At 44.7% G+C, this 27725-nt stretch overlaps 3 protein-coding genes and 1 long non-coding RNA gene across 10 annotated transcripts; 2 read left to right on the plus strand and 2 right to left on the minus strand.

Annotated features, from left to right (window-relative positions):
* Window positions 1–17216, plus strand: chd8 (chromodomain helicase DNA binding protein 8). Of its 4 annotated transcripts, none has more exons than XM_026314403.1 (39): window positions 1–89; window positions 1006–2141; window positions 2306–2632; window positions 3650–3763; window positions 3893–4398; window positions 4542–4653; window positions 5344–5550; window positions 5631–5699; window positions 5809–5864; window positions 5952–6069; window positions 6171–6254; window positions 6343–6480; window positions 6731–6852; window positions 7062–7305; window positions 7386–7562; window positions 7891–8034; window positions 8186–8284; window positions 8418–8577; window positions 9072–9282; window positions 9458–9653; window positions 9860–10030; window positions 10149–10439; window positions 10592–10812; window positions 10900–11102; window positions 11223–11379; window positions 11634–11723; window positions 11821–11924; window positions 12073–12196; window positions 12336–12408; window positions 12526–12788; window positions 12969–13201; window positions 13425–14084; window positions 14163–14269; window positions 14387–14608; window positions 14734–14829; window positions 14922–15035; window positions 15180–15281; window positions 15791–15895; window positions 16256–16639. In XM_026314403.1, the coding sequence occupies exons 2-39, from the start codon at window positions 1107–1109 to the stop codon at window positions 16637–16639; spliced, it is 7839 nt and encodes a 2612-aa protein (XP_026170188.1). In that variant the 5' UTR covers window positions 1–89; window positions 1006–1106. The 4 variants fall into 4 exon arrangements, with proteins under 4 accessions (XP_026170188.1, XP_026170190.1, XP_026170189.1 ...); XM_026314405.1 differs by having other exon boundaries at window positions 5347–5550; XM_026314404.2 differs by lacking the exon at window positions 1–89 and having other exon boundaries at window positions 1107–2141; window positions 16256–17216.
* On the minus strand, window positions 17087–19189 carry LOC113134863 (uncharacterized). Its single transcript, XR_003296100.1, has 3 exons — window positions 19070–19189; window positions 17945–17985; window positions 17087–17206 (listed from the first exon to the last, which is right to left on the minus strand). It is a non-coding gene; the product is annotated as an uncharacterized LOC113134863 (long non-coding RNA).
* Window positions 18444–22704, plus strand: tox4a (TOX high mobility group box family member 4 a). 3 transcript variants are annotated; one of them, XM_026314408.1, is made up of 9 exons: window positions 18444–18964; window positions 19041–19106; window positions 19219–19515; window positions 19634–19879; window positions 20014–20352; window positions 20528–20608; window positions 20691–21410; window positions 21517–21758; window positions 21855–22704. In XM_026314408.1, exons 1-9 carry the CDS (start codon window positions 18860–18862, stop codon window positions 21910–21912), a joined length of 2154 nt encoding a protein of 717 aa, XP_026170193.1. In that variant the 5' UTR covers window positions 18444–18859; the 3' UTR covers window positions 21913–22704. The 3 variants fall into 3 exon arrangements, with proteins under 3 accessions (XP_026170193.1, XP_026170192.1, XP_026170194.1); XM_026314407.2 differs by having other exon boundaries at window positions 18445–18964; window positions 19216–19515; XM_026314409.2 differs by having other exon boundaries at window positions 18448–18964; window positions 19216–19515; window positions 21616–21758.
* LOC113134862 (nuclear factor 7, ovary-like) lies at window positions 22560–26805 on the minus strand. 2 transcript variants are annotated; one of them, XM_026314410.1, is made up of 8 exons: window positions 26686–26805; window positions 26253–26523; window positions 25781–26098; window positions 25443–25535; window positions 25269–25353; window positions 25080–25169; window positions 24884–24940; window positions 22560–23708 (listed from the first exon to the last, which is right to left on the minus strand). In XM_026314410.1, exons 2-8 carry the CDS (start codon window positions 26508–26510, stop codon window positions 23176–23178), a joined length of 1434 nt encoding a protein of 477 aa, XP_026170195.1. In that variant the 5' UTR covers window positions 26511–26523; window positions 26686–26805; the 3' UTR covers window positions 22560–23175. The 2 variants fall into 2 exon arrangements, with proteins under 2 accessions (XP_026170195.1, XP_026170196.1); XM_026314411.1 differs by lacking the exon at window positions 26686–26805 and having other exon boundaries at window positions 26253–26679.
* Between the last annotated feature and the right edge of the window lie 920 nt (window positions 26806–27725).

The following is a 27725-nucleotide window of genomic DNA, read 5'->3' on the forward strand; positions in this document are numbered from 1 at the left end:
CAAGAGTGTTAGTTCCTGCTCTTCCCTGGCCGTTTCCTGTAATCGTACAGTGTTGTGAGACGGAGAAAGCCATGTGTGTCGAAGCAAAGGTAAATTTAGCACCCCGATATTGTTACGGTGAGAGTTAGAGCAGTGGATATTGTGGGTATTTTCAGGTATTTTCGCCGAAAAATAGACTCAGACCAACCGAAACAGTATTGCGGCCTAACCCGTCTGAACGTTGACGGCGATGGTTATTATGGCACGTTGCTTTGGTTTGGTCCGGTTTGTTGACGGGGCTGAAGGAGTCCGGTGGACTGAATGCTTGGTAGTAAATGACCGAGAAGCGAAGTAAGGGCCACAAACATCCAACACTGCGTCTTCGTCAGCCTCTGTGGGGTTTTATTGTGGCAGACGATGAGCACATCTTGGTCGCGATACAAGCTAATGCTAGCCGACGGCTTTGGGAGAAAGACTGCAATACGAGCGGAGAGGAAAGCATCCCAGCTCTCCAGCATCACTACCTTTGTCGGACCTCACTACATCTACAGCTTTGTACATCACTACTCATTTCATTTGATCTCATTTTTCTGAACCTTTCATTTCATCGAGAGCGTTTTCCCGACATGGCCATGAGTGCAGAGATGCTGTGATCCAGTTATTAGTTTAAGGTGTTAGTGCTATGACATTCCCATCTCACAGGAGGGTATATTTGATAATGTCGCTCACAGCCCTAAAGATAAATATAGGTCCAGTCTATGGGAAGTGTGACAGTGATTTAGGAACCTGCTAATGTTCTTTCTGTGCATTAGGGACCAGAGAAACCAGGATTCCTTTTTGCCTTATAGCAGCACACCTGCCAAGCGTCTGTCTCTGTCTTGATATTTCTGTGCTTAAACTTTAGTTGCTTTAAACATTATACTGACTATGTGTAGAAACAGGCTGAGCATTACAGTAAGTTTGTTAAAATAATGTAGTCATGATATTGTGCTTGTCTTGACATTAGTGTCTCTTCTCTCTTTCCAGCTGTTTACTTAAGAGTTGAGAAGAACTGGATGACGACTTGTTAGCTTCCACCTCAGAGTCTTTTTAACGTTGCGCCCAGCTCCCTGCGTGGAGTGGGCAAAATGGCAGATCCCATCATGGACCTCTTTGAGGACACACCCCTGTTTAACCTGGATCCCCTACCAGACAACACCTTCTCTCAGGGCTCCTCAGACCCTGTGGAGGAGGCCCTCAAATTAGCGTTGGGCCAAGTGGATCCACCAGCTGAGGCGGAGCCCACTCCTGAGCTCATGGTCAACGCAGGTCTCAGTGTTTCTGTAGCAGCCCCCAGTATCCCAGACCCTGCCCCCATTGATGTCCTCACACAGCAGACGGTGCCAGTGGCAACTGCACAGACTGTTTCCATAGCTGCTACTCCCACTGTAGCCACGGCCCCTGCCCTTGTTGATTCTGTACCTCAAATCCAGGCCCAGACGACCATACCCATGGCGAGCAACACCAGCGGGGCCACCAGTAGCACTGTCCTGCTGAGCTCACCTCTGACTGTTTCCAGCTCCCCGGCCACAAACACCACTACAACACCACAGCTCACACAGATAACTCACCAGCTCACTCCCCAGCAGTTAGCTGCCATCACACAGCAGGCTGGTGGTAAAATTGTCATTCTCAAAGGACCCCAGGGTCAAGCCCAGGTGCTGCAGACTGTATCAGGTGCCACAGGCCAGACCAGTGGAAAGGTCATCCGTGTGTTGTCTGGCACTCCTCTCAAACCCGGCATGTCCATACTGCAGGGGGGAACAGTCTTGAATCAAACTAGCCCAGGACAAACTCAAGTCAAGGTGGGTGCTGCAGGAGTGCAGAGGCTACTGCAGTCTCCCAATGGGCCAGTAAAACAAGTTCTACTCACATCCATGCCCCAGCAGGCACAGCAGACACAAGGCCAGCCGGTTCAGGTGCAGATCCCAGCCCAAGCACAGATAGCTCAAGGCCAGACTCAAGTCCAAGTCCAGCCCCAGGCCCAGGGTGCCCAGATCCAAGTACAGCCCCAAGGCCAGACTGCTCAGATTCAAATCCAGCCTCAAGGCCAGGCAGCTCAGATCCAGGTTCAGGCTCAGGGCCAGGTGCAGGTCCAGCCTGCCATGCAGGCCCAAACACAGGTACGCATCAACTCTTCTGCCGCCACAGACCTACATCACAGAAAGGGGTGCTGTGTGCTTTTATGGTTTGCTATGAGGTCGCTGCTGAGTTTAACAAAATGTGTTTTTAGGGGTAGTGTTTTTCTTGACTGCCATAATGAGTCTCTTGCTATATCTGATTCCAGGGTGGTGAAGCAAAGCGGATCACCCTGGTTCTCCAGCAGCCCTCCCAAGCTGCCTCTGCTGCACCAGCGGGTCAAGCTGTTACAACTCAGCAGCAGGTCACACAGGTCCAGCAGGTTCACACAGCGCAAGGGGGCCAACAGCAGCAGTCCCAGGCCCCAGCTAGACTAGTGCTGGGTCAGCTCCCCGGGGGCAAATTGGTGCTCCAAGGGAGCCAGCTCGCTGCCCTGACCCAGGCCCGAACTGCAGGCCAGGCTGGAGGGCAGCCCAAAGTCCTCACAATTCAGCTGCAGGTGCAGCAGCAGCCTAACCAACAAGGAGGAGTTAAGGTGAGTTAGCAGTTTAGTTGTACATAGTAAAAGTAATACGGTCTAACGTGGCAGTTTAAGTGGCATTAAATCCTAAAAGTTTCTTCCCTAAATAGACTAAACATCTGCTCAAAATCAAGTTTTCAACCATTCCCCAGGAATCAGCTGTTATTAGAAATACTGTATTCTGAAATCTGACCCCCCGTGACGTGTTACTGCCATAACAAATGTGTACGTGACTAATATTGGTGTTGACATAGCTCAGCTTGTTCTGCTTCAGATGTGAAAATAACTCATATATATATATATATATATATATATATATATATATATATCTATCTCTATCTCAATATTGCATGTGCAATTATGGTACACCTCACAAGAAAAATGTGCAGCCTGGAACAGATCAGTCTTAGTACTAAGCTTGTCATTCATTTTTTCAATGGCACACTATAGCCTCTAATTAATATCTAATGTAGGTGAGTGGGCAAGCATTGTGGTCTTTAGTTGTAATTATGTCATTCGTTACATGTTCTTCATAACTGTAAATCATAAAAGGTTGCAAAATTGAATTGTCTTTTAAGGAGACAGTATAGATATTGGGTGCCTTCTTTTTAATTTATTTTAATGTCACCATTTTGGAAAATATCTCAAGCAGAGTTGGAGAGATCTGTTTCATTTTAATCTGTGTGCATTTAGTTAGTACAAAGAACAGAAGCAAAAGGAAAATGCTTCAGCCAAGGTGCCTTTCAGCAACTCCAGAGCTGTTAATGGTAAATATGTCCTGAACTGCGATCTGTACTAGAGCGCAAAGATGACATTGATATTGCTGTCACTTGACTGTTAAGACATCAAACAAGCAGAGTTGACGAAATGTCTGAGTCTTATTGAAACACCAGTCAAAGTCATAGATCATGTAACTGATTTTTCTTCGTGTTACATTTAATATGATGCTGGTTGATCTTTTTTTTATATCTGTTTGGGTATTGTCACATGTGTCTGTGACCTGACCTGTTTCTTCTTCTTCTTCTCTCACAGTACCAGCTGGTTTCAGGAGCAGGAAACACCGGCAGTCCACAGGTGCTGCAGATATCCCAGGGTCAAGGAGGACAGAGAGTTGCAGTACCACTCAAGATGCTTCTGCAGCCACAGGTAGACCTCTGGAAACGCATAGGCATTTTCTTATTTTCACTACTTCGGAGGGTGTCAACCTAACAGTGACTTTTACAATGTGCCAGAAAACTTAGTTATCTTAACTCTAAAACATTCTCCTTCACACAGACGAGCTCAGCAACCTCGGCAGGTGGCACAGTCTCTGTGGTGAAGGTCATCAACTCGTCAGCTGCAGGCCCATCCACTACCACTACCACCACCCAATCCCAGGCCATCCGCATCACTAAGGCCCCCGGTGAGCCGGCCTCTGTTCGACGAGTGGAGATCCTGTGCAAGCAAGAGAAGGCGAATCGCATTGTGGCTGAAGCTATAGCCCGGGCCAAAGCACGAGGTGAGAAGAACCTGCCCAGAGTCCTGAACCAAGATGAACTTCCAGCCACGCAGACGTCTCCTGAGATGGGAGGCACACTGACTGTGGTGTCTGCTGCTAAGAAAAAGACCAGTGGTGGAGGGAGCAAAAAGAAAAGTCCTGTCACTGGAGGACCAATACCCAAAACCACAGCTGTGGTTGACAAAAAGGGCAAAGTGAAGACACCAGGAGGAGTAGCTGGAGTGGCTGGGGCCACAATAATAACCGGTGCTGGGAACAAGAGCAAAAGCAAGACTAAGATTAAGTAAGTGGTGTGAGTGAGGAATAGCTACGGGAGAGAATCATTTGAATGGAGCTTGTTTCTGCAAATGCAATATTGTAGAAAATATTTATTGCATTCCTTTCACCAGGACTTTTTCTGTCTGTCTTTCCTCCACCTTCCTAAAGCACCATTACTCTAGTGGGAGCAAAGAAAAGAAAGAGAAATATGTCTTCAGACCACTCTGATGGAGAGTTGAGCCCTGCCTCCCCTGCTGCGCTGGAGGATGACATGGTTACGGTACAAACACATAACATGGTCATGCTTCAGACACTTTGTGTTCTTGTCAGTGTTTTTATTTATTTATTTATTTATTTTTATGCAATACAGTCAGAGTAAGAAAGCTCATGGCCTCAGTTTCCCCTGAATTCGCATGGCTGCAGAGCCATTGTGGGCCCGTTTTTGAGAGGGTTTGTTTACGCTCATTAAATTTAAAAGGTAGCCTAAAAGTTAGAAATCACCGATATGTTCTGATTGAACATGCAAAAATGCTATGTTTGCCAGTGTTCTAAAACAGAAATGATTGTAAATGCTGTTATGATGAAAATACATCCTTAGTGGTACCCAGCATCCGTTTCAGCAGTTCAGTGGTTGTAACACACTCACACCAGCTTAGGCTTTTCTGTGTCTACACAGCATGACTACAGTATTGAGTGTAGGTCACCTAAAGTATAAATATATAACAGCTTGATGAATTAACATAAAAATGTATGTGTCAGGCGTACATAAGACAGACAACAATAAACCCTGAACTTTAACCTTTATAGAAGCAGGATCATGATGATACTGTCTGTGGTAAAACTGATTTATAGCGATGCCTGATTTATTTGATGCAGATCATCAGTTTACAAAGCTTCAGTTAAAGTAGACTGAGTGCATGTGGAACATTCAACATCGTTTAATTCCTTCCGTCCTCTCCTTTCTGACCAGAAGAGACGCTCCAATCGTGTGGTGAAGAGGAAGAAGTACACAGAGGACTTGGATATCAAAATAACAGATGACGAGGATGAACAGGAAGATGTAGATGTTACTACGACCGCAGCAGCTGTGGCCTCCATCAGTGGAGGGACAGCAGCACAGCTTAAACAGGAAATGGAGCTGGATGGTGATGGGCTTCCCAGCATGCAGTTCTTCGTGGTGAGTGTGGAATGTATTTAATTTGAGGCAGATATTGTCTGAAAGTAGTTGTGTGTGTTCTTATTAATTTTATTTTACAGGAAAACCCAAGTGAAGAAGATGCAGCCATTGTTGATAAGGTTCTGTCTATGAGGATAACCAAGAAAGAGGTACGTTTTAATGCACTGACATTTTTGGTCATGTTTTTGTTTTGTTTTTTTTAATTTTTATGCTTTTCTTTTGTAAATCATGTCCTGACATCACATTCTTCTCTTCAAGGTGTCCCCAGGCCAGTACACCAATGCTGAGGAATTCTTTGTAAAATACAAGAATTAGTAAGTTTCAGTATCTCAGTGAATGTGTCTGGCCATGGCAGACATGGAGACATCCAGATTAGTAAAACCTGACTCTCTTCTTCTCAGTTCTTACTTACACTGTGAGTGGGCCAGTTTGGAGCAGCTGGAGAAGGATAAGAGGATCCATCAAAAGATCAAAAGGTTCAAGACCAAACACGCACAAATGAGGCACATCTTCCAGGAGGTGAGAAGGAAACGCACTCTGAAATCTCTTATTTTGGTGTGTAGCTCAGCTGTGTGAACTGGAAATTTGTACACATTTTGACCGTCCCTCATCCTATTCAGGACGAGGAGCCTTTTAACCCAGACTATGTAGAGGTGGACAGGATCCTTGATGTATCCCACAGTGTGGACAAGGACAATGGCGAGGTGAGCAACGCGACCTTGTCAATAAATCATTTTATTTTAGTAATTATAGTTAGTGTTTATACCAATAGTTTCCACTCTTTTCCCCCAGCCCGTTATCTACTACTTGGTGAAATGGTGCTCTCTGCCGTATGAAGATGCCACTTGGGAGTTGAAGGAGGACGTTGATGAGGGCAAAGTTGAAGAGTTCGGCAAAATTCAGAACCGTCAGCCTCGCTTGAAGAGAACGGTGAGTAGATAGCTGGGAGTGTTTCAGTTTTTTATTTTGTTCATATTTTGAGTTAATAAAAAGCATCTCATGTGATTAAATGGCTAAGAAGTTAAACTTGGCTCAAATGGGAAACTCACTAAAGATGATATATATATACTCACTAAGGATGAAATAAATATAGCTGGAAAAGCTCTTTAGAATAACCGTCACAGGTCCCTGCTTCTGCTTTAACTGAGCTTTTCATCCCTGTGCTCTGCTCTCTCCTCAGCCACGGCCTCCTGCCAGTTCATGGAAGAAGCTTGAGGAGACAAGAGAGTACAAGAATGGTAACACACTGAGAGAGTACCAGCTGGAAGGAGTCAACTGGCTGCTCTTCAACTGGTACAACAGGTATTTATCACATGCTCATGTCACATACTCCAACAGTCCACGGTCACCTGTGGCAAGTTTTTTCTGAAACCACAATCAACCTGAATTAGTCTCAGTAGCAGAGCACAACTGAAGAGACAATATGAATGAAGATAATGTGTCTTGATGCTAGTTAAGTGCTTCTTCTCCCACAGCTTCAGTAATCACCTTCCTTGTTTCTGGTCTCTCAGGCAGAACTGTATCCTGGCAGATGAGATGGGTCTGGGGAAGACCATCCAGTCCATTGCACTACTGTCAGAGGTGTATGCTGCTGGTATCCAGGGCCCCTTCCTGGTTATCGCTCCCCTTTCCACCATCACTAACTGGGAGAGAGAGTTCTCCACATGGACCCACATGAACGCCATCGTCTACCATGGCAGCCTGGCCAGTCGACAGATGATCCAGCAGTACGAGATGTACTGCAAGGATGACAAGGTGGAGTTACTGATTTCAGTAGCTGATGATTAACTTTCCTGATGAACATGTCTAAATGAGACCTGCGATTCTGTGTGTAGGATCATTTGATCCCAGGTGCGTACAAGTTTGACGCCCTCATCACAACCTTTGAGATGGTGTTGTCTGACTGCCCTGAGCTGAGGGAGATATCCTGGCGTTGTGTGATCATTGATGAAGCTCATCGCCTCAAGAATCGCAACTGCAAGCTATTGGACAGCTTGAAGATGCTGGATCTGGTGAGTGGGCCACAGCTGATGCTGCTTCTTAACTATAGTCACATGTCCAGAAAACAGCAACATTTCTGTTGTTCCAACAAGCTAATGCACTTAGGACAGGCATACAGTTTAAATTAGATTACAGTGTTTCTTTTGCTAAGTTGTTATTAATATTCATTTGAAATGAAACATTTTTCTTTTTCTAATCTGGTTTTCTTCCTCTGCTTTCTTGTTCCTTATTACTCTGTATTCTTCCTGTGTTTCACATCTGTCGCTTCGTTACCTCTCTGCCTGCTCTTCATTCTGTCCTCGATTGACCTTTTTGCCTGTATTCTGTGAATTCTCACAGGAACACAAAGTGTTGTTGACCGGCACTCCGCTGCAGAACACTGTAGAGGAACTCTTCAGTCTTCTTCATTTCCTGGAGCCTGCTCAATTTCCATCTGAGACTGAATTCCTTAGAGACTTTGGAGACCTCAAAACAGAGGAACAGGTGTGAAATACACTCTGGTTGACACAACAGACATGATACACATACGATGATGATGTATGTATGAATGATACACATACATATTTTCATTCATTGTCTCTTTGTCTTGATATCACAACTACATGGTTACTCTCTGATCCCCCCCCCCCATTAGGTTCAGAAGTTGCAGGCCATCTTGAAACCCATGATGTTACGAAGGCTCAAGGAGGACGTTGAGAAGAACTTAGCTCCCAAACAGGAGACCATCATTGAGGTTAGTTTGAGTTGTGTCTATGATCTCTGTACTGAGTTTGGAGACATAAATAAGAAAACAAGTTGTCTGTCCTATCAACTCACAATAAGATCCCACTGTGATTGCTAATGAATTTAAAAATGTTTCGTCCTAGGTTGAGCTGACAGATGTCCAGAAGAAGTACTACCGAGCCATCTTGGAGAGGAACTTCAGTTTCCTCAGTTTAGGGGCAAGCAGTAACAGCAATGTCCCCAACCTGCTCAACACTATGATGGAGCTGCGCAAATGCTGCAACCACCCCTACCTCATTAATGGTACTGCATCACAATGTTACTCAGTCTTCTGACAAGTTGAAACGTATCCTCATTGTTAATGTTGGCTGTGATCAGTAACAGTGGGCTGTGGTTGTTAAGGTCTTCCCTAATTTTGTTTCCTTTAATAACTCATCTAAAGCTGCTTACTGATGAAATATGCAGCCCTCAATATATATTTTTAAATTAAACAAATTCATTTTTGGACTCTTAAATTTGTCCATAATTAAAAACCACACAGTCAAATGTACCTTGATTGGATGCCCTTTGGACAGCCGGCGATCATATAGGCTTTTTTTTGGAATGATTTCCACTCATTCTGTGGAAGAACAAAGCAAAGTGATTCTCCTGTAGATTCTATGTTGAAAGCTTCTTCAGACGTTGTAGTGACATGCCATATGGCTGCACAGCAGATCAGCACACATCACTTGTTAAACTGTTAAACCAAACTGAAGTGGATAATGTAATAAACGTTCATCTGTTTCTGTCATTTCCAGGTGCAGAGGAGAAGATCGTGGCAGAGCTGCGGGAGGTGTATGACCCTCTCGCTCCTGACTTCCATTTGCAGGCCCTGATTCGCTCTGCTGGCAAGCTGGTGCTACTGGACAAGCTGCTCCCTCGCCTCAAGGCTGGCGGCCACAAAGTGCTCATCTTCTCTCAGATGGTGCGCTGCTTAGACATTCTAGAGGACTACCTCATCAACAAGAGGTAAGAGGGTCAAGGTTTTTTTTAATATAACACTGAGTTGTAATTAGTATATAAGATTATTTATCAGGAGCGAGTGCATCAGAATATTTAGAATCACTCAGAAAAATCCATCATGTGTGCTGTAAGGACTTTCTAATTCACATTTTTCTTTATCTTATCTTTTTTTTTTAAACAGATACCTTTATGAGCGTATTGATGGCAGAGTGCGTGGAAACTTACGACAGGCTGCCATTGATCGATTCAGCAAGCCTGACTCAGACCGCTTCGTCTTCCTGCTGTGTACCCGTGCTGGCGGCCTTGGTATTAACCTCACTGCTGCTGACACCTGTGTGATATTTGACTCAGACTGGAACCCCCAGAATGACCTGCAGGTACAAGATTGTCCTCTTTGGTTGAATTCAGTGAGCATGTGAGAACAACCCTAACAAACCTTTACAGACATATGCAGCTTTTGATTATTTATACATTTCTTTGTTTAGAGATTCATTAACATCCGTGTTGGTGCCTTTTTTCAAAATTGCAGTTTTTCTTATTAGTAGCTTTATATGACACTTGCTCCTTTTTGACGCTATTCCAGGCCCAGGCCCGGTGTCACCGTATTGGCCAATCTAAGGCGGTTAAGGTGTACCGTCTGATCACCAGGAACTCCTATGAGAGGGAGATGCTGGATAAAGCAAGCCTGAAGCTTGGCCTGGACCGTGCTGTCCTGCAGAGCATGAGTGGCAACAAAGACAGTAGTGTCAACGGGGTAAGAACCAACCAGTCATTAGTCAGTCAGGTTATGAATAGGTTGGTCAGTTTGTTTTCAAAAACCTGTTCGTTAATCCAATTTGCAACATTTCATAAATGTCCTTCCGTACCAACAGATCCAACAGTTCTCCAAGAAGGAGATTGAAGATCTGCTGCGGAAGGGAGCCTATGCCGCCATCATGGATGAGAATGATGAGGGCAGTCGGTTCTGTGAGGAGGACATTGACCAGATCCTTCAGCGAAGAGCCACCACCATCACCATTGAAAGTGAGGGCAAGGGTTCCACATTCTCCAAAGCCAGTTTTGTGGCCTCAGAGAACCGCAATGACATCGCTCTGGATGACCCTGAGTTCTGGCAGAAGTGGGCCAAGAAAGCTGACATAGATATGGACTCCATCAACCGTAAGGTAAACCATGGAAAACATTGATTTGATGTTTTTTTTTTTTTTTAAATGAACATTTTTCTAGCGTTTAATCTAGCTGTGTTTACATTTATAAATTTATATATTGGGGGTTTGTTTGGAATAGTATGTAATCAAAAATTCCTTCTGCCCCACAGAACACCCTTGTGATCGACACTCCCAGAATACGCAAGCAGACCCGTCAGTACTCCAGTTTACGAGGTGAAGGTGGAGACCTGTCTGAGCTAGACAGCGACGATGAGTATCCACCTGCAAATTCTAGACAGTCGAGAGCCTCCCGACGCTCAGACCGTCACAGTGGAGGGGGTTACGGCCGCACGGACTGTTTCCGGGTTGAGAAACACCTGCTTGTCTATGGGTATGTAGCTTTTATGTGCAGTATATTTTGATGCTCTTTACTCTCATTTTTTGTTTTCGCTTATTTGCCAGTTTTTGTCTTCTCCAGCTGGGGTCGTTGGAGGGACATCCTGTCTCATGCCAGGTGTAAGCGCCGTCTCAGTGAACGTGATGTGGAAACGATCTGCCGTGTCATCCTGGTCTTCTGCCTGCTCCACTATCGTGGCGATGAGAACATTAAGAGCTTCATCTGGGAGCTCATCACACCACCAGAGAACGGGCGTGAACCCCAAACACTACTCAACCACTCTGGTATGGAGCTGCCCATACATAGGACGTACCATTTTTCAAACTAAACCTGTGGAGTGAGTGGGGAGAAGTTGGTCTGTTTCTAATGCCTAGTGATGGATTTATTTTCCCCTCTATCTATAGGCCTGTCTATCCCTGTTCCAAGAGGTAGAAAGGGTAAGAGGGTAAAGGCCCAGAGCACATTTGATGTTCAGAAGGTGGAGTGGATCCGAAAGTACAACCCTGACACCCTGCTGTTGGACGACAGCTATCGCAAACACCTCAAGCACCAGTGCAACAAGTGAGCAAAGCCTGGTGTGTGTGTGTGTGTGTGTGTGTGTGTGTACATTCCTATGCATCTAGAAGTTGAGTCATCAGTGCTTCATCAGTGACTGATGAAGCTACTCAGATTAGTAGTGAAATGTTTTGACCTAAAAACTAGAAGTCCAATTGGCATGACTCATCCTCTAGATAACTTCACCTTGGATGACTGAAAATCTCCACAGACATGTTCTTATGCATGTTCACACATTAAAATATCTCCTCCCACTTTAGGGTGTTGCTGAGGGTGCGAATGCTCTACTACCTGAAACAGGAGGTGATTGGTGAACATGCTGACTCTGTCCTGAAAGGGGCTGACATCAGGTATCTACTACAGCCCTTTCTACATTTGGTTCTCACCTACAGGCTCATGTTCTCAATTTCACACTAGAACACAGTAAAATGTTTGCACTTTTTTCAGGGATGTTGACATCTGGATGCCTGAGATGGAGCAGCAGGAGGTGCCTGCAGCATGGTGGGATGCTGATGCAGACCGCTCGCTGCTTGCTGGTGTATTCAAACATGGTAGTTCTCTTTATACATAACATTTTTGATCTATATCTTAAATATGGGTTCAGTTTTTTTTTTTTTTTCCAGTTTTGTAACTGCAAACCTTGAACACATCAGGGCCTTGTTCTGATTGTAATGGCCCTAACTGTGTCCCTGTCACTAGGGTATGAGATGTACACCACCATGCGTGCTGATCCCTGCCTCTGCTTCCTGGAGAGAGCTGGTCGGCCTGATGACAAGGCCATTGATGCCGAGCAGCACACCGGTGATCCCGAGCTGGGAGATGAGTGAGTGTCACTAACATTGTTGATCAGTGCTTATTGTTGTTTGTTTTTTTTTTTTGTCATTTACTTTATTCACTTAGACCTAACTCCATAGAGTTGAGCTCCTGTTTCTTGATGGTGCTTTATGCTTTGTGTTCCACAGCGCTGACTATGATAAATACTCAGAGGACCCGGAGTTCAAGCCTGCATCAAGACATAAGGATCTTTTTGAGGAGGTAAGAGTCTTAAGTCATCATGTTCAAGTTCTCTCTGCACTCTAATTATTTCAGAACTAAGCAATAGTAGTGAGGAAGTTAATAATGTGTGCCCACTATTTCGACTTTGGCCTCTAGCCTGACTCTATGAACGTGGATGATGAGGTTTCTGTTGAAGACAAAGTGGGACCAGTGGTCACAGAAACCTTATCAAGCCAGAGTGATTGGCCCTCCAGCTCATCACTTACAGCGCGGTTGCGGCGACTGATCACAGCTTACCAACGCAGCTACAGGCAGGAGCAACTGAAGATTGAAGCGGAGGCAAAGGGTGACCGCAGGCGTAGGCGGTGCGAACAGGCCAGCAAGCTGAAGGAGATTGCACGGCAGGAGCGCCAGCAGAGGTACTAACAATGCTCTACAAAGTCTGTGTGCTCACACTTGCTACAATACTTGCTTCAGCATACACTGAAGTTCAACACGTTTTGTAGCTGATGCTTGAGAGATGGTTTTCTGAATTTTTAGCAGGTGTCAAAATGTCTGTCACAGTACCACCTCAACTCATTTCCTGTCTGTCCTTCTAGGTGGACACGCAGGGAGGAGTGTGACTTCTACCGTGTGGTATCAACATTCGGTGTGGAAACAATGAAGAAGGAGCCCGGTCTTCCTGAGGGCGGAGAGCCTGATTTTGACTGGACCCGTTTCCGTACCTTCGCTCGACTGGACAAAAAAACTGACGAGAGCCTCAGTCGATATTTCCGTTCCTTTGTTGCCATGTGCCGGAGGGTTTGCCACCTCCGCCCAGGCCGTGGTGAAGGTAACTTACTACTTAATACTAATAGATTCCCAGCAGTTAGTGTTAGGCTCACACCATGTAGTAAGATCTCTATTACTGTTCACTTGCCTTAGTGTAAGCTACATATTCTAACTGGGGACTCTGGTAATTATGCACAGTAAACTTAAATACATGGCAGTTCTAAACGGCATGTTGAGCTCACAGGCAATTAATTGTAAATATCTTTTACATTTATGTTACTCAGATCCGTCAGAACTTTCGCAGACTGTGGCCCCCATCACTGAGGAGCGTGCCTCCCGTACCCTTTACCGTATTAGCCTCCTCCGTCGCCTCCGTGAGCGAGTCCTGCCCCACCCCTGCCTGGAGGAGCGTCTGCCACTGGCCCCATCCACCTCTGAACTGCCCGCTTGGTGGAGTATACCAGACCATGATCGGCAGCTGATGCTGGGTGCTGCTCTGCATGGAGTCAGCCGCACTGAGCTCTCCATCTTCTCAGACCCACAATTCACCTTCAGTCAGGCCCGGGAAGAATTCATCCAGAACCAACAGGCCCCACCACCTCCACCTCCACCCCAAACACCGCTCATCATGCCTCTCAGCCAACCCAAGACTGAGGAGCACATGCCAGGGGTGAAGGAGGAGGGAGCTGATGGAGACATGAGGTTTTTTGGGGCTGAAATCAGTGCTGACTTACAGAGTACGCCTTTGACTCACCGTGATGGCAAAGTGCAAGGACAGGGCTGGAACTTCAAGAAGGGCAGGGGGAGGGGGGAAAGAGCAGGACGGAAAGGAGAAGGAGGGTCTGATTCAGATTCAGATTCTGATTCAGATTCTGGCTCGTCGTCCTCAGAGCGATCAGGCAGCAGCGATGATAGCGGAGAAAGTGAGGAAGAGGTGGAAAGAAGTAAGTTGACAAATGAAGAAAAACCTAGAATGTTTTAAAAAAAACCAAAATGATCATTAATAATTTTTCCTTTTTAAGCAGGCATCAAGGTGTGTGATGTGGATGAAGATAATAGTTTACTGTCTATGACTCAGTCTCAGGATGGCATTCCACCCCCTGATCTTCTCCGAGTCGATTGGCCCAAGGTAGGAAATTATTTCATGTATGACTTGGCTTGATTTGAATATTTTACCATGTCTCTTCAAGGACCGAAGCACATTTATTTTTTGTATTATAAACAAACTGGATCTTCTCTGTCTCAGGACCGTGTGTTGATCAACCGTCTGGACAGTTTGTGCACACTGGTGCTGACGGGTCAGTGGCCCTCAGGGCGGCGCTACATCTCTGAGGCTCAGCTAAACCCGAGCTCAGAGCTGGCAGGAGACAAGATGGCCTACACAAGGGTGAACCGCAAACCTAGCAGCATACCTGGTGGCCCCGGGGCAGATGGCGAGGATGGAGAGTTCACTGTCAAACTCCTCAAGGTGAAGCAAAGATGAAATAATATATACAAAACTGTCTCTCTGTTTCTTGTGTTGGTGATTTTAAGGTACAGCCAGGGGGTGTATTTCATGACTAAATTAGAGATCTTTGTCTGTCACCCTGCCAGGAGGAGGGGCTGAAGTTGACCTTCTCTAAGCAGGCTCTGATGCCCAACGGGTCAGGAGGGGAGAGCAGTGGCCGCAAGAGACACAAGGACCAAGAGGTACATGTGTCAGGTTTACACGCACTCCTCTACAACAGACAGTTGGATACAAAAGCAAGTAGTTTGATAACCTTTTATTTTCTGCCTTTTAGTTATCTGACCCAGATGGACTTAGTGATCCACTGGACTGTACTCCTCGACGCAGGGACCCTCCCATCTGGCTCAAGGAGAACCCAGAGTATGAGGTGGAGGGAGACATGATGGAGGTAAATTCATGGCACTTACCTCTAATGGAATAGAAATATAAAGTTTATGTTTTTCATGGCTCATAATCAAACCTCGGTCTCTGGAAGAGAAATAAAATGTCCCGTCGTTTCTCCTTTGTCGTATCTTTTGTTTCGTTTCTTCAGCTTCTTGTGAACAGGAGCAAGAGGAAGCGGAGGAGGAGGGCAGATAAAGCTCTGACAGGCAGCGAGAAGGTTAAACTTATTAACATGAGGACCGGAAAAAAGGTGAGACATAAATTGGTACAATCGATGGCTTTCGGAATGATGTCATCACTGAGATGTGCAAGTGCACAGCAGGAGTAGGAACCGACTTGAAATGACTGGGAGCTTACAAGGAAATCAACATGGAAATTGTTTTTATGCCTAGAGCTTGATGAATCCCAACATCAATCCTTGTGTTCCTTTTCCAAATAAACCTGGTAAATCTTGGCTAGATGTTCTGTGTATCCAGAGGTTAGGTTTTGTGTATGGTTCAAAAACAGGTTGCTAGAACATGCACAGAAATGTTATCTGGTGTCGGTGTCCTTTGAGGGAAGATTTGGATTCCGATATGTTAATGTTGAGAATATAATAATCAGAATGAGCACACCACCTTCTTGACTTGTTTAGCAGGAAACAGCACAACATTTTATATGCTAACATGATTTGCATGTTAGCAAATGTTTGCATGAGCCTCAATAGTGATCTGTTTTTTTGCTATTGTTATTAAACATCCAAATGTTTGTCCTCTGAAGGTTGGAGCTTCTTTCTGTCCGATGTTGCAAGAACTGAGGGAATATCTGGAGGAGAATCCTGATAACGCTGTAGCACCGGAGTGGTCTGAAACCGTTAGGAACTCTGTAAGGAATTAATTATACTGTTTGTTTCTTCTCTGATCCCCAACTAACTTAAAAAAAAAAAAAGAAAAAACTCAACGCATACCTCATGTTTCTATGAAGACTAATTGTGGTTAAAGTTTACATCTGACATCAAAACACTGTGAAAGTATAGTTAAAAGAGGGTGGAGTTGTAATTTTCTTGAAGAGAATTTTCCAAACCAGTTGCATGTAGGTACATACAACAGCTGTGAATGTCTGTTTAGGACTCTGGAGCTATGACTCCCTTCAACTGTGTCAGAGAAGAGATGTGAAAAGACATTCTGCTGTTTTTTGTTTTTTGTGACATTCTAATGTTTGCAATAATTGTTATCCCTCTTGCAGGGCTTCCTGCCTGAGACCCTCTTCCACCGACTGCTGACCGAACACTCAGAGATCCCTAAAAAAAGCAGACGCCGCCACCAACACCACCACCACCACCACCATCACCATCATCATCACCACCACACTCCACAGCCCATCCCTGAAGACCCCAGCCTGGATGGCGTTGAAGAGGAGACTTTGGTGTCAGATGGAGCCTACATGATGGATGAGGAGGACCTGGAGACCTCTCATCACTTCATCACTGGCCCACACTTTGACGTTAAAATGGAGGTTGGAGATGCCCTCTCCCACGGTGACTATGACAGCTCCGATCAAGAGGCGTTATTGGACGATGTCATCATAGCACAGAAGGACTCTGACTCGTCCTCGAGCTCAGAGGATTGACTGAACTACACTTCTTGAACACATCTGACTTAGTCCCTTTCTCAGCAATGGATCATGTAATTCCTCGTCATTTATTTTTAACATTATGTATCAAATTATGGATGACTGTTTTTTGTTTTTACTTGTATTCATTTATTTTGTATAGGGATTTTTTTTTCCATGGAAGGAGCAGGTTTGCACCCATCTGTTTTCTTTTTCATCACTGAGAATAGTGTTCCATCTTTCCCTTCTCGATCCTCCTCTAACCTCTGACAAAATGGCAAAAAGCTGAGCTTTCTTACCTATTACAACTCATCATTCTCCTCCTCTTTCTCTAACCTATGAAATTGCCATCACATTCCCAGCCGTGACCAAAAGGGGACCCCTGCTGTACAGATACCCTTTTCTTATCAAAGAACCTCAATGCTGGTCCTATAGCGCTACATGAAACTGGACATGTGTACTGAGTAGAGCCTGGATCCAGATCCCACAATCCCCTCATCTCGTTTGGTCATGTTGTCTGTGTCCAGACGGGTCTGTGAACTAAAAGGGGATCCAGTTTGTGGATGTACTGTTATTGTTTTCACTCTATGGGAGGGGTGGGGTAGAGAGGGAGGGAGAGGGAAAGTGGCATATTAGTTACTGAAACAGTGCTAGGAGGATGGGTGTATTGTACAATGTAGAGCTGGTCAATTCTGTACTATGGTGCAAAGATGACAGCAATGAGTTATTCTTGTTTTATGATCTGACTGTATCTGTGATGTGAATAACAGCAATCTACAATGAAAGCAAGTTTGTGTGCAGTATTATTGCATTAAGAAGCACTGAGGAGGTTTATAGACCAGGTCATTCGTGTCCCCGTTTATTAATCGTCTTACTATACAACAGATGGCCATGCATACTAGTTAAATTATTCCTATTTATTATGAACTCTAAGTTATTTATGGCAGCAGTGTCCACATACACAAACCAGCATTAAGAGATTATTAGTAAATATTTGGAACAAAAGACAAATGCATTCCTATATTGATTATGTGAGTATTTAAAGTTTGAAACTGATGCACAAGTTTACAAGCATACCACCATATTAAAAATAAGGACTGGCCCTGTTTGGACAGAGATCCATGACAGTTTCCCTAGTCAGATGAACAGATCCCAGCTTCATTCATAAACATGTTTACTGTAGTTAGTGGAACATCCAGTCCCAGTTATTCATCAGTCATTAATTTACACCAAGCTGACAGGTGGAAGTACACATCAGAATATCCCTGCGATCAGTGCTGGGCTGTAGAGCTAAAATAGAAGCTGCAGATGGACCTCATATACCTGCTGTAGCATGAACCAAGGGAAACCAAGGACTTTGGAGCCTACACGTGACAAACATAATCATTTGTGAACAGTCACAAGGCAGTAAGGAGGTTTCAAAAGAAACCACATATATACCAAAATACAAGGCTTTTATAAGCGACAGAGGCAAAGTTTTCTTTAAAGTAAAAATGGATTAGATGGGAGGACAGATTGGATGGTTTTATTTCTGCTTGCGCTGCTGCCTTCAGGGCTTCTTGCTTGTACATAAAAATAAACAAAAGAAATCTGATGAAAAAATATAACCATCACGAGGCAGCTGTGTCGCTAACACCATAAATTAAGCTGGAGAGTGGATTTGATCTTCAATAATAGCTGTAAAAGGCACTTTTACTTTCGTTGGAAAAGACATCTCTTGAGCATTGAACGTCAAGTCTTAGCAGCCCACATGGGTAGCAGAAATGGTATTAAATCTACTTTTTAAAACTATTCGTATCTACCGCTGTGTGTTTTTCTCAGACTCGCATTTTTCCGACAGCCCCTGAATCTAGCAGCAGCAGCCCGTGGTGTTCGGTGTTAGCTCCGCTGCTCCGCATGAATGGGTTTGTGCTGCACCTCCGGAAAAGTTTCACCCCGGGAGAGCTAGTACTGGCTGTTTTGGCAGCACCGATATTATTTGGCCGTGACCAGCGTCACACCAGCCTCCGGCCCTACAGTCCTTCATAGAGACTCAAAGCCAAGGTAGCCTAGCATCCTCTCCTCGACCTTAACGTTAGCCATGCTAACCGGGACTGGTTAGCTAACTAGCTTAGCAGCTAGCAGCTTTGTCAGAGTTGGGATGGGTTGGTTGACTTAAATGGGTAGAAATTAAACTATTGTAGTTTTCCACAAAGCAAACGGTGCGTGAGGAAGTGTATTTAGAGTAAACCATTTGAAATGGATCTTAATTTTTACTCGGACCTATCGGACGGTTGTCCTCAAAATGTGGATTCGGAGTTCTTGGACTCGCAGGCGTACGGCGGCTACTCGGAGGAAAACAAGGTGACTTAGCCTCTGTTTTACTGGACTAAAGGACACCCCTAAGGTACACATAACTAATGTTCCCGCTGTGTTTCAGTTTCCAGAAAGCAGCGACAGTTATCTCACCATCAGTGGGGGGGGGCATCCTTTTTTGTCGGCTGAGGTGAGCGACTTCATCCAGTAACCTAAGAGGGCAGAGTGTTAAGGCTCCATGTTGCTGAGGTCTACACTAACATTACCATTAACTCTGACCCCTCTCTCCCCACATACAGCAGACATTCCACACTCCAAGTCTTGGGGATGAGGTTTTTGAGATTCCCCCCATCTCCCTTGATCCAGACTCGGCTCTGAGCATCAGTGAGGCAGTGTCCCACTTTGAGTTGACAGATGGGACAGATGGCACCGGAGGACCTTCAGGATCCAGTAGCCTTGTTAGCAACCTGGTGGTCGAGGCCAATGATCCTTCATTCGCGTCCACCTTTGTGAACTCTGGGTCTCAAGGCCTGGAGCAGCTGAATCTCGGGCCAGTGGGCCAGACTGGAGGGGGAGCCCTGCTGAGCTCTTCTGCTTTGGTGAGTGCTCTACCACACAGAAGACTGTGTCTGTGTGTGTGTGTATAAAAGTAACAGTGTTAGTCATGAATGCACTTAATATTTGTTCACCTCGTCTTGTGTTCTGGTCCCTGTGCAGGAACTGGGGAATTCCAGTGGTTCACATTTCAGCAGTTCGTCACCCATGACCATTGACGTCCAACTAGGTGACCTCGGACATGGTCTTTTGGGAAGCAGCCAGCTGACGACTATTAACCAGTCTGAGCTGGCACTGGGTCTTGGGGGTGAAAATACTAGTCATCATTCAGAGACGCCTGAGCAGCCGCTGTCTGCGACCCCGTCTCCTGTCGGCTCTTTGCAGGATGAGGACATGGATGACTTCAAGGTGAGGGGGTACACCTGCAGAGCCTAACTGCAGCGTTTGCTTTCATCTGTTACAGCCATTTTTGTGTAATTGTGTTTTAGTTTCTGCGGCTAAAATGTGCTCTCCCCTCTCCCGTACTACCTGTGCTTACACAGAGGAGCGTGCTGGTAGATTCCCCCATGTCTCTCCCCTCTTCCTCTGTCCTCTCCCACATGACCTCCCACCCAGTTCCCCCATCCACTGTTGCCCCCGCTACAGCCAGGAGGGGCGGGGGGAAACCAGCCACACTGGCCTCAGTCACTGGGGCGGTGGGCGCAAAGAAAGGAAGGAAGAAAAAGGATCCCAATGAGCCACAGAAGCCTGTTTCAGCGTATGCCCTGTTCTTCAGAGACACACAGGCAGCCATTAAGGGCCAGAACCCCAACGCCTCTTTTGGAGAGGTGTCAAAGATTGTGGCCTCCATGTGGGACAGCCTGGCTGAGGAACAGAAACAGGTATATGCACACATACTTATATGCTCACTGACACAGGCAAAGCATGTGGAGTCGTCCTTTAAGAGTGGATCATTTCATATCATATGTCTGTCTTAAGGGGCAGAATAGGAATTTTGGTGGTACTAATCAGACAAATGACCTCTATTTACAACATTACCTATCTTGCTTCCACTAGGTATACAAGAAAAAGACAGAAGCAGCCAAAAAGGAGTATTTGAAAGCACTGGCAGCTTATAGAGCTAACCAGCTCTCACAGGTAACATGTTATTCTCTAAAAGGAAAACTGGTTTATCGCAGTTTAGGATTTTCTAATGTATTTATTTATGTCTGTATTACAGCCAGTGACTGAGGAGATGGAGACTGCCTCTTCACCGCCTCCACCAGCATCAAACCCAAGTCCTGCAGTACCACTCTCCACGTATCAGGCCATCTGCCCAGGTAACAACAATGCAGAGGAGAACACCATCACCAACATCTGCACTTCCAACATCATCCTGGACGTCCCAGAGATGACCACACGTTCCCGCACGGGTGCAAACAAAGTCTCTGCTCCCGCAGCAGCAGCTCCTGTTCCAGCTCACCCAGCCCAGACCATCACCAAGATCATCATCTCAAAACACATGCTGCAAGCGGGTGGCCAGGTGGTGACTGTGTTACCTGGTGGGGTCCGCACTGGTACACTGTTAGTGTCGGGGGCCTCTCGTCAGCCACCTCCACTGCAGCAGATGCAGAATGCGCCGCCTCCACCGCGACTCCACCAAATGGCGCCAGCACCTCCACCATTACAGGCCAAGCCTCGTGAGGGAAGCACCACACCAGGTCTCGCTGTGTCTGTCACGGCCACACCACCGCCTCCGCTCCAGATAAAAATAGTTCCTGCGTCCTTGCAGGGCGCAGAGGCCCTTCCGATCATTGTCCCCTCTACAGCAGCTGTGTCATCTACCACGACTACATCTATCCAGTCTGCACCCATTGTGTCAGTGCAGGTTCCAGATTCTGCTGATGTGCCAGCCAATCCAGATGAGGACGAAGTTACAGAGGTGCTACCTTCAGAAGAGGTACATGTTTAACATTGCTATGTTTTTAATTTGGTTCTTTTGTGTCAGCTTGTTTTGATTGCTGAAGACGAGTTCAACTAAGTTTGAATATTGCATTTCTTCAAAGCTGGCTTATATCACCAGTGCCAAACCGACGAGCAGTGTACAGACAATAGCAGGTACCGATGTTAAAGATGATTTTGGAAATGGTTCCCCCTCTTCCCAGGATGAGATGGAAGTAAGTGGCTCCAGTGATGTCACAGCTGTGAAGAGTCTGTGTGTGAGGGCGGGCTGCAACAATCCAGCTGTGGAGAGCCAAGACTGGGACAAAGAATACTGCAGCAACGAATGTGTGGCCACTCATTGCAGGTGTGTAGAGGTTTGAAACACACACTCATATATTTACATTTCCAACAGGCATCTGTGAATTTTTTTAGCTTGCTTTTGTGTGTGTGTTTTTTTCAGAGATGTATTCAAGGCATGGTGCTCCATCAGGAATCAGACCATGGGAACAGTGAAGTAAAGCCAACAGTGAGTGAATAGGTGTTTCTCATTAGGAGGCAGTGTTAATAGGTGAAGGACAGATGTAGAACTGGTGCAGTGGAGAAACAAAATTACATTTCACTGCTGATACTCAAGTGTCATAATTCTTGTGCTGTTTTGGATCTGTACTATAGGTTTGACTGATGCTGTTCAAACTAGTATAAAAAGTATGAAAATAGCCCTGGGTTACGACCACTATTCCATGATGGTGTTTTTTATGCTCCAACTACAGAAATGTCTGCTGTGTGGATAATTATATAGCCTTATGTTGACACCGTGTACAGCTTTTAGTCAGACGTCAAGGGACTTGGAGGCAGCTAGAGAAAATATCAGCACAAGTATAAAACATGGCCAATACAATGGTATTTTCTTATTGTTTTTTTTATTATTATTATTAAAGCCCACATGTCAGTTTATTCCTGTTTACTGTAAATTGTAATTTCTTTTGAAAAAAAGCACAAACAGGTAAGAAAAATTCTGTTTATCTGAGTTGACAAACATTTTTCAGAAGATATTGTACAGTGCTCACTGATTTGGTGTTTCTCTCTTGCATTAGGTGACAGAAACCAGAACAATTCCACTTCCTTATGTAGTTAAAAAAATATCCTAGTTGGAAAAGCTTTTTTGTTGTTTTGTTTTTTTTTGACTGAATATAGTAGCCATCCAGGTTTATCATTGCCATATTTTTTTCTAAAACATTCAGATCATTGTGTTTTAAAAAATGTTTGATGTTCCTGTTTTCTGAATAAATGGGCTAAAATGCAGAAGCTAATGGTTTTTGTTACGTCTCTTAAATCGACATCATGTAACAGTTGAATTCATAAGCAGTCAGACAGCATTACTACATTTAGAAAAGACAAGCTGGAAAACTGATCACACTCAGGTGAGTCATTAAATACAGACGTGACACTTTTAGGGATTCAGGTATCATCATCTTTCACATTGTTCTCGTGGAATTCTGTGAATAAAGCTGACATGACCAATCCGATAAACACTACTTGAAACTATATAATGTGTTACTTAATGAAATCTACACTCAAAGAAAATATGGTTCATTAAACACACTGTACATACCATACAACAGTGCACAATATAAAAATAATTTTTTAGCTCTTATTTAGTGAGATCATTACTCTTTCTACTTAGAACCTGCACTGAAACACCCCCACTTCCTGAACAAGCTACTGGACTTCAGACAGTATGGATCTGGTGTTAGCTGAACAAAGGGACAGACTAGGGTTCGTCATGAGGCTCTGACAATTGAGGCTCTACTGGGTGGGTCTACATGGTAAAGTGCCAATCCCAGACACACTGGCTGAGTCAGGTTAGCTTTGAACTCGTGCAGCTGTGTGATGGTGGACTCCACAGCTGTAAATGTGATGATGCCTTTCTCAAAGTTAACCATCACTGCTATTCGGCTGCTCTGCAGGGTTTCAGAGAGAACCGTTTTGCTTTTATTATGGTAAGCAACCAGCTTGCCTTTGTCATTGTGTGTTAGGCTCCAGGACTCGGTGTTGTTTCCAAAGGTGCTGCTGTATTTGCCCTTACGTTGGATGCTCCTGTAAGACACTGCAATGTTCCAGTAGCCCTCAGCCTCCACCTCCCACATGTGGGTGCCAGAGGAGAAGCACTGGGTGGAGAGGACCTGTGGAGATTCATCAAAGCGGTTGTTGCAGTTCGGATAATCCAGCTTCACTTTTACTCTCTCTGCTGACTGGAGGTCGGCTGAGATTCCAAGAAAAGGACTGGCAGTGTCCATGTCCAGTGTGAGAGTTCCTGAGACAGAAAGATTATTTTTAGGATCTACATGCACAGGGTTGACGCCACCTCAGTGCCAGTGGAAGTTAATGATTAGCATGACTATGACGTTAAGGGCTTCAGTCATGTACCTCTTACATCATACATGTCTGTTTTAGTTGCCGTTGGTGACATCTGAGTTTCAGTGGAACAAATGTAACCTTTGTAAAATCAGATGCCAGGTTTTCAACATGCACCAAGAATCTGACATTAACATACAAGATGTTCTGCAATTTTAAAACATGACCAGTAGTATGTTTGTGGTGGCTCATAATAGCTAACTTTAGATAGGCATTACATTGTAGCTTTTTACACCTGCTACTTACATTGTAAAGTCTAAGAATTACATTATCTGTTTGTTCATATTAGGGAGGCCTGACCCCGGTCCTTGAGGGCCACTGTCCTGCTTTGTTTTCCAACTATCCCTGCTCCACCCACTGCTGATTACCTGGATCAGGTTCAGCCAATCAGAAGCTGGAATATACCATCTCACATGAGGTTGGAGGGGGTGGAAAGTCATTTGGTATCTTCTAGCTTCTGATCCAGGTAATCAGCAGGACCAAGGACCATGGTTTGGCACCCATGGTTTAAATCTGTCCTAGTCATGATAGGGAGTTTGAATCATTGAGGTTCTGTTTTATGTGCGTTAACCTCATGTTCTGGTTTCAGCAACCTGGATAGGCTGTGATAGGCTTATCACAGCATTGAGAATCAGGAAGTGCTAGCTAGAACAGTGACATGTAAACAAATGATTAAAGATGAATTGATGGTCAACAGCTGAATTGAAATTAGATGACACATGTTTTGATCCTCAAATATTCCATTGCTAAAGAAAAAAAAAAAATTAAATGGAGACTAAATCCAGAGCAGCAGTTGCAACACATAACTCTAAAGGTTTCCAGATACCGAACTTGAGGAAACTTAGTTGTTACAGAAGTGATCAAACACCTGGATGATATCAGAGTCATTACAAAAATGATAAGAATAACCACTTTCTGTAGCGTCAGTATCCCACAGCAAACAGAATACACTTTCTCTAACACTTTACAACCTTTAAAAAAAAATCTTTCCAGCACAAACACAACAGAGCTCTCTCTGATTTCCTTTAGTTAACATTTCCATTCTGACAGTATCAGCAGATACGTTTGTCATACCTTTGTCTTCGGTTTCTGGAGGTTTGTGGCTCTTCAGAGGCTGGTCAACCAAGAGATCTATGTATGAATTTAAAAAAATGATCTTAGAAGAATATTTACTGGAAGGAACATGAAGTTGGAAGATTACTCAACAACAGGTGCAGGAGAAGAATCAGCAGACTGCTGACTGTAAGCTCAGGCAGCAGAGGCTTCTTACCTGCGATGGTGGAGTAGATATGCTGCACCCGGTTCTGCTGCTTGTCCAGTGCCTCCGTCAGAGCCTGGTTTTCCACAGAGTAGTTGTAGGCTAGTTGGAAATAAAAGCCAATGGCAGAGTGCATGTCCTCGTACATGAGACAAACACATGCATACTGAGGACTTGACATTAATGAAAGCATTCTCTTACCATAATACAGGACTATGAACCACAGACAGAGCAGCACCACTGTGACACTGTTGAGGCACGGGTCAGCAGAGTACACTCTCTGCTTCTGTCACAAGGGAAAAAACTAAAAGTGTTGGAAACCCACTTTAAAAAAAAAAAATCACAAATACTGGGGCTGCAGTGAAAAGGACTCACGTCACGTTGGATGTCTTCTTGTAGTTTTCTTAAAGTGTCGGTGGACTCAGTAATTTGCTCCCTGAGCATTGTGAAATGTTGATCCATGTACTCCTGTTGAAACACAGTTATACCCCTTAATGTCCCTATTTACAACTTGACAGTAGTAGTTTGAATGAGTGGTAGTGGGAGGGATAGATAAGTCACTTTCAGATTCACTGAGACCAGAAAATCCTGTTTCTCCTGAGCACAGCCAGCAACAGGAATTTCATCAGTGTGGTTAATCCCACTCTTTTTAAACGAAACTGCTGTTTGTGTGATCCTGTGTAATATGGTGTGAAAGAGTCAGTCACACTCACAGTCAGTTGTCTCCGCAGGACGGTGGACGCCTCAGTAGCCAGGTTGTGCTGCTTGCTCTCCAGGGCGCACATGTTGCAGATGTAGCGCCTGGACGTGTTGCAGTAGTACCTCAGGACCTCGTCCTCATGTTGGGGGCATTTCCTCTCCAGGAGGTCACCCAAAGGGCTGACCATCGGGTGACCTGTGTACACCGGCAGCTCCAGGTGCTCCTTGATGTGCTCTTTGCAAAGCGACAGCTCACACTTCAGACAGGTTTTAATGGCCAGTGTTTTTGTCTCTACGCAGTAGTCGCAGTACACATTCTTTGTCTGCTCTGCCTGCGTACAAATATCAGACAGATGTAGGAAAAGGTGTTAGATATGTGTCCACTTTTGACAATCAGCTTTAACATTCTGATCTACTATTAGTTCACAGCTTTTAAACATCGCAGTTAAAGAGACTTTAAGCTCAAAAAGTGCTCATAGCAGGTACCCTCCTCCTCCTAGTCTCCCTGAAGTCAGCTGCGATATTGGCCAGTGCGTAGTTTTTCTGCACCCCCATGATCTGTCCAAAAAAAGTCCTGCAGTCTGGACAGCGGAAGGGAATGTCTGAGGAGTGGTCCATCAGGCTTTCCAGACAGCCCATACACATGCTGTGTCCACAGGGCAGCTGCCGAGGATCTCTGAAGATGTCCTGACACACTGGGCACATGAGCATCTCCTCCAGCTGCGTTTTCTCTGCGTCTCCCATCCTCGATCGCTCTCTTTCAAAGATCGCCAAAACATTACATTAACAGACAGGAAGGAGTTAACCGCACTTTGTACAGCACTCTCTGCCTTTACAGACCCTTCCTATTTTGTTTGTTTTCTATTACCCATAAGCCTCAGCACTGGCTCATTAAAACTGATCAGTAAAGATCTCCTACCTTTAAAATTAAAGCCGTGTCAAAGCTCTGGGTTGTTTGTGCTCTGTCCTCTGCACACACACATTGCTCTAAGTGAAAGCACAGCACTGCTGAGTTTATACTGGCACTTCCTGGTGGGGCGGGGCCTCAGAGGAGGAGGCTCCAGACTAGTCTGGTCTGTGTGAGATAAGACTTAAAAGGCTGAGTACAGTACATTTTTATTATCAAAATGTCGTTAAATATGAAAAATAATGTTTAATTGGACTGTTAGTTTTTACAATAGAGCAGGAGTTTCTACAGTTTTTGTGGCTGATAGGACCTCTCCTTAAAATAACCCTGATTGTTCAGAATACTGTTGTCACCAACTGCACTATTCAAACACAGGGAGAATCCATCCATCCATCATCTATACCCTCTTATTCCTAATCAGGGTCACAGGGATCTGCTGGAGCCTGTCCCAGCTCTCTCTGGGTGAAAGGCAGGGGTCCACCCTGGACAGGTCACCAGTCCATCAGACAAACAACCTCACACACTCACACTCACTCCTATGGGCAATTTAGAGTCACCAATCAACCTGACATACATGTTTTTGGACTGTGGGACTTGTGTTATCTTTGACTAATATTTAAATTTGTTTGATGATCTGAAACATTAAAGTGTGACAAACTAAAAAAATAAGAAATCAGGAAGGGGGCCAACACTTTTTCACACCACTGTACTTGGACCTCACCACATTTCAGAGCCAAATCTTGTACTTTTTACTGTACTACATTTATTTGATAACTATTTTCTTTTCAGAACTAGATGAATCAAACAAATAGTATAATAGTATATATAAATAATATAATCATCACACAAGTATATAAGGTTGGTAACATTAGCTCCACCTTTACCAGCTGCAACATTAAGGTGATGAACACAATAATGCATCAATAATTATAATGTTTTGCTTTCCAAGAACTATTTTGCTATTTTTAATTGGCCACTACAATTTATTCATAATCAGAAGAGAAAGTTATAAAACAAGTAGGATATGCATTTAGTCAAGAAAAATAGCTGTT

Source organism: Mastacembelus armatus, chromosome 17, assembly GCF_900324485.2.
Source record: "Mastacembelus armatus chromosome 17, fMasArm1.2, whole genome shotgun sequence".
Taxonomy (NCBI): domain Eukaryota; kingdom Metazoa; phylum Chordata; class Actinopteri; order Synbranchiformes; family Mastacembelidae; genus Mastacembelus; species Mastacembelus armatus.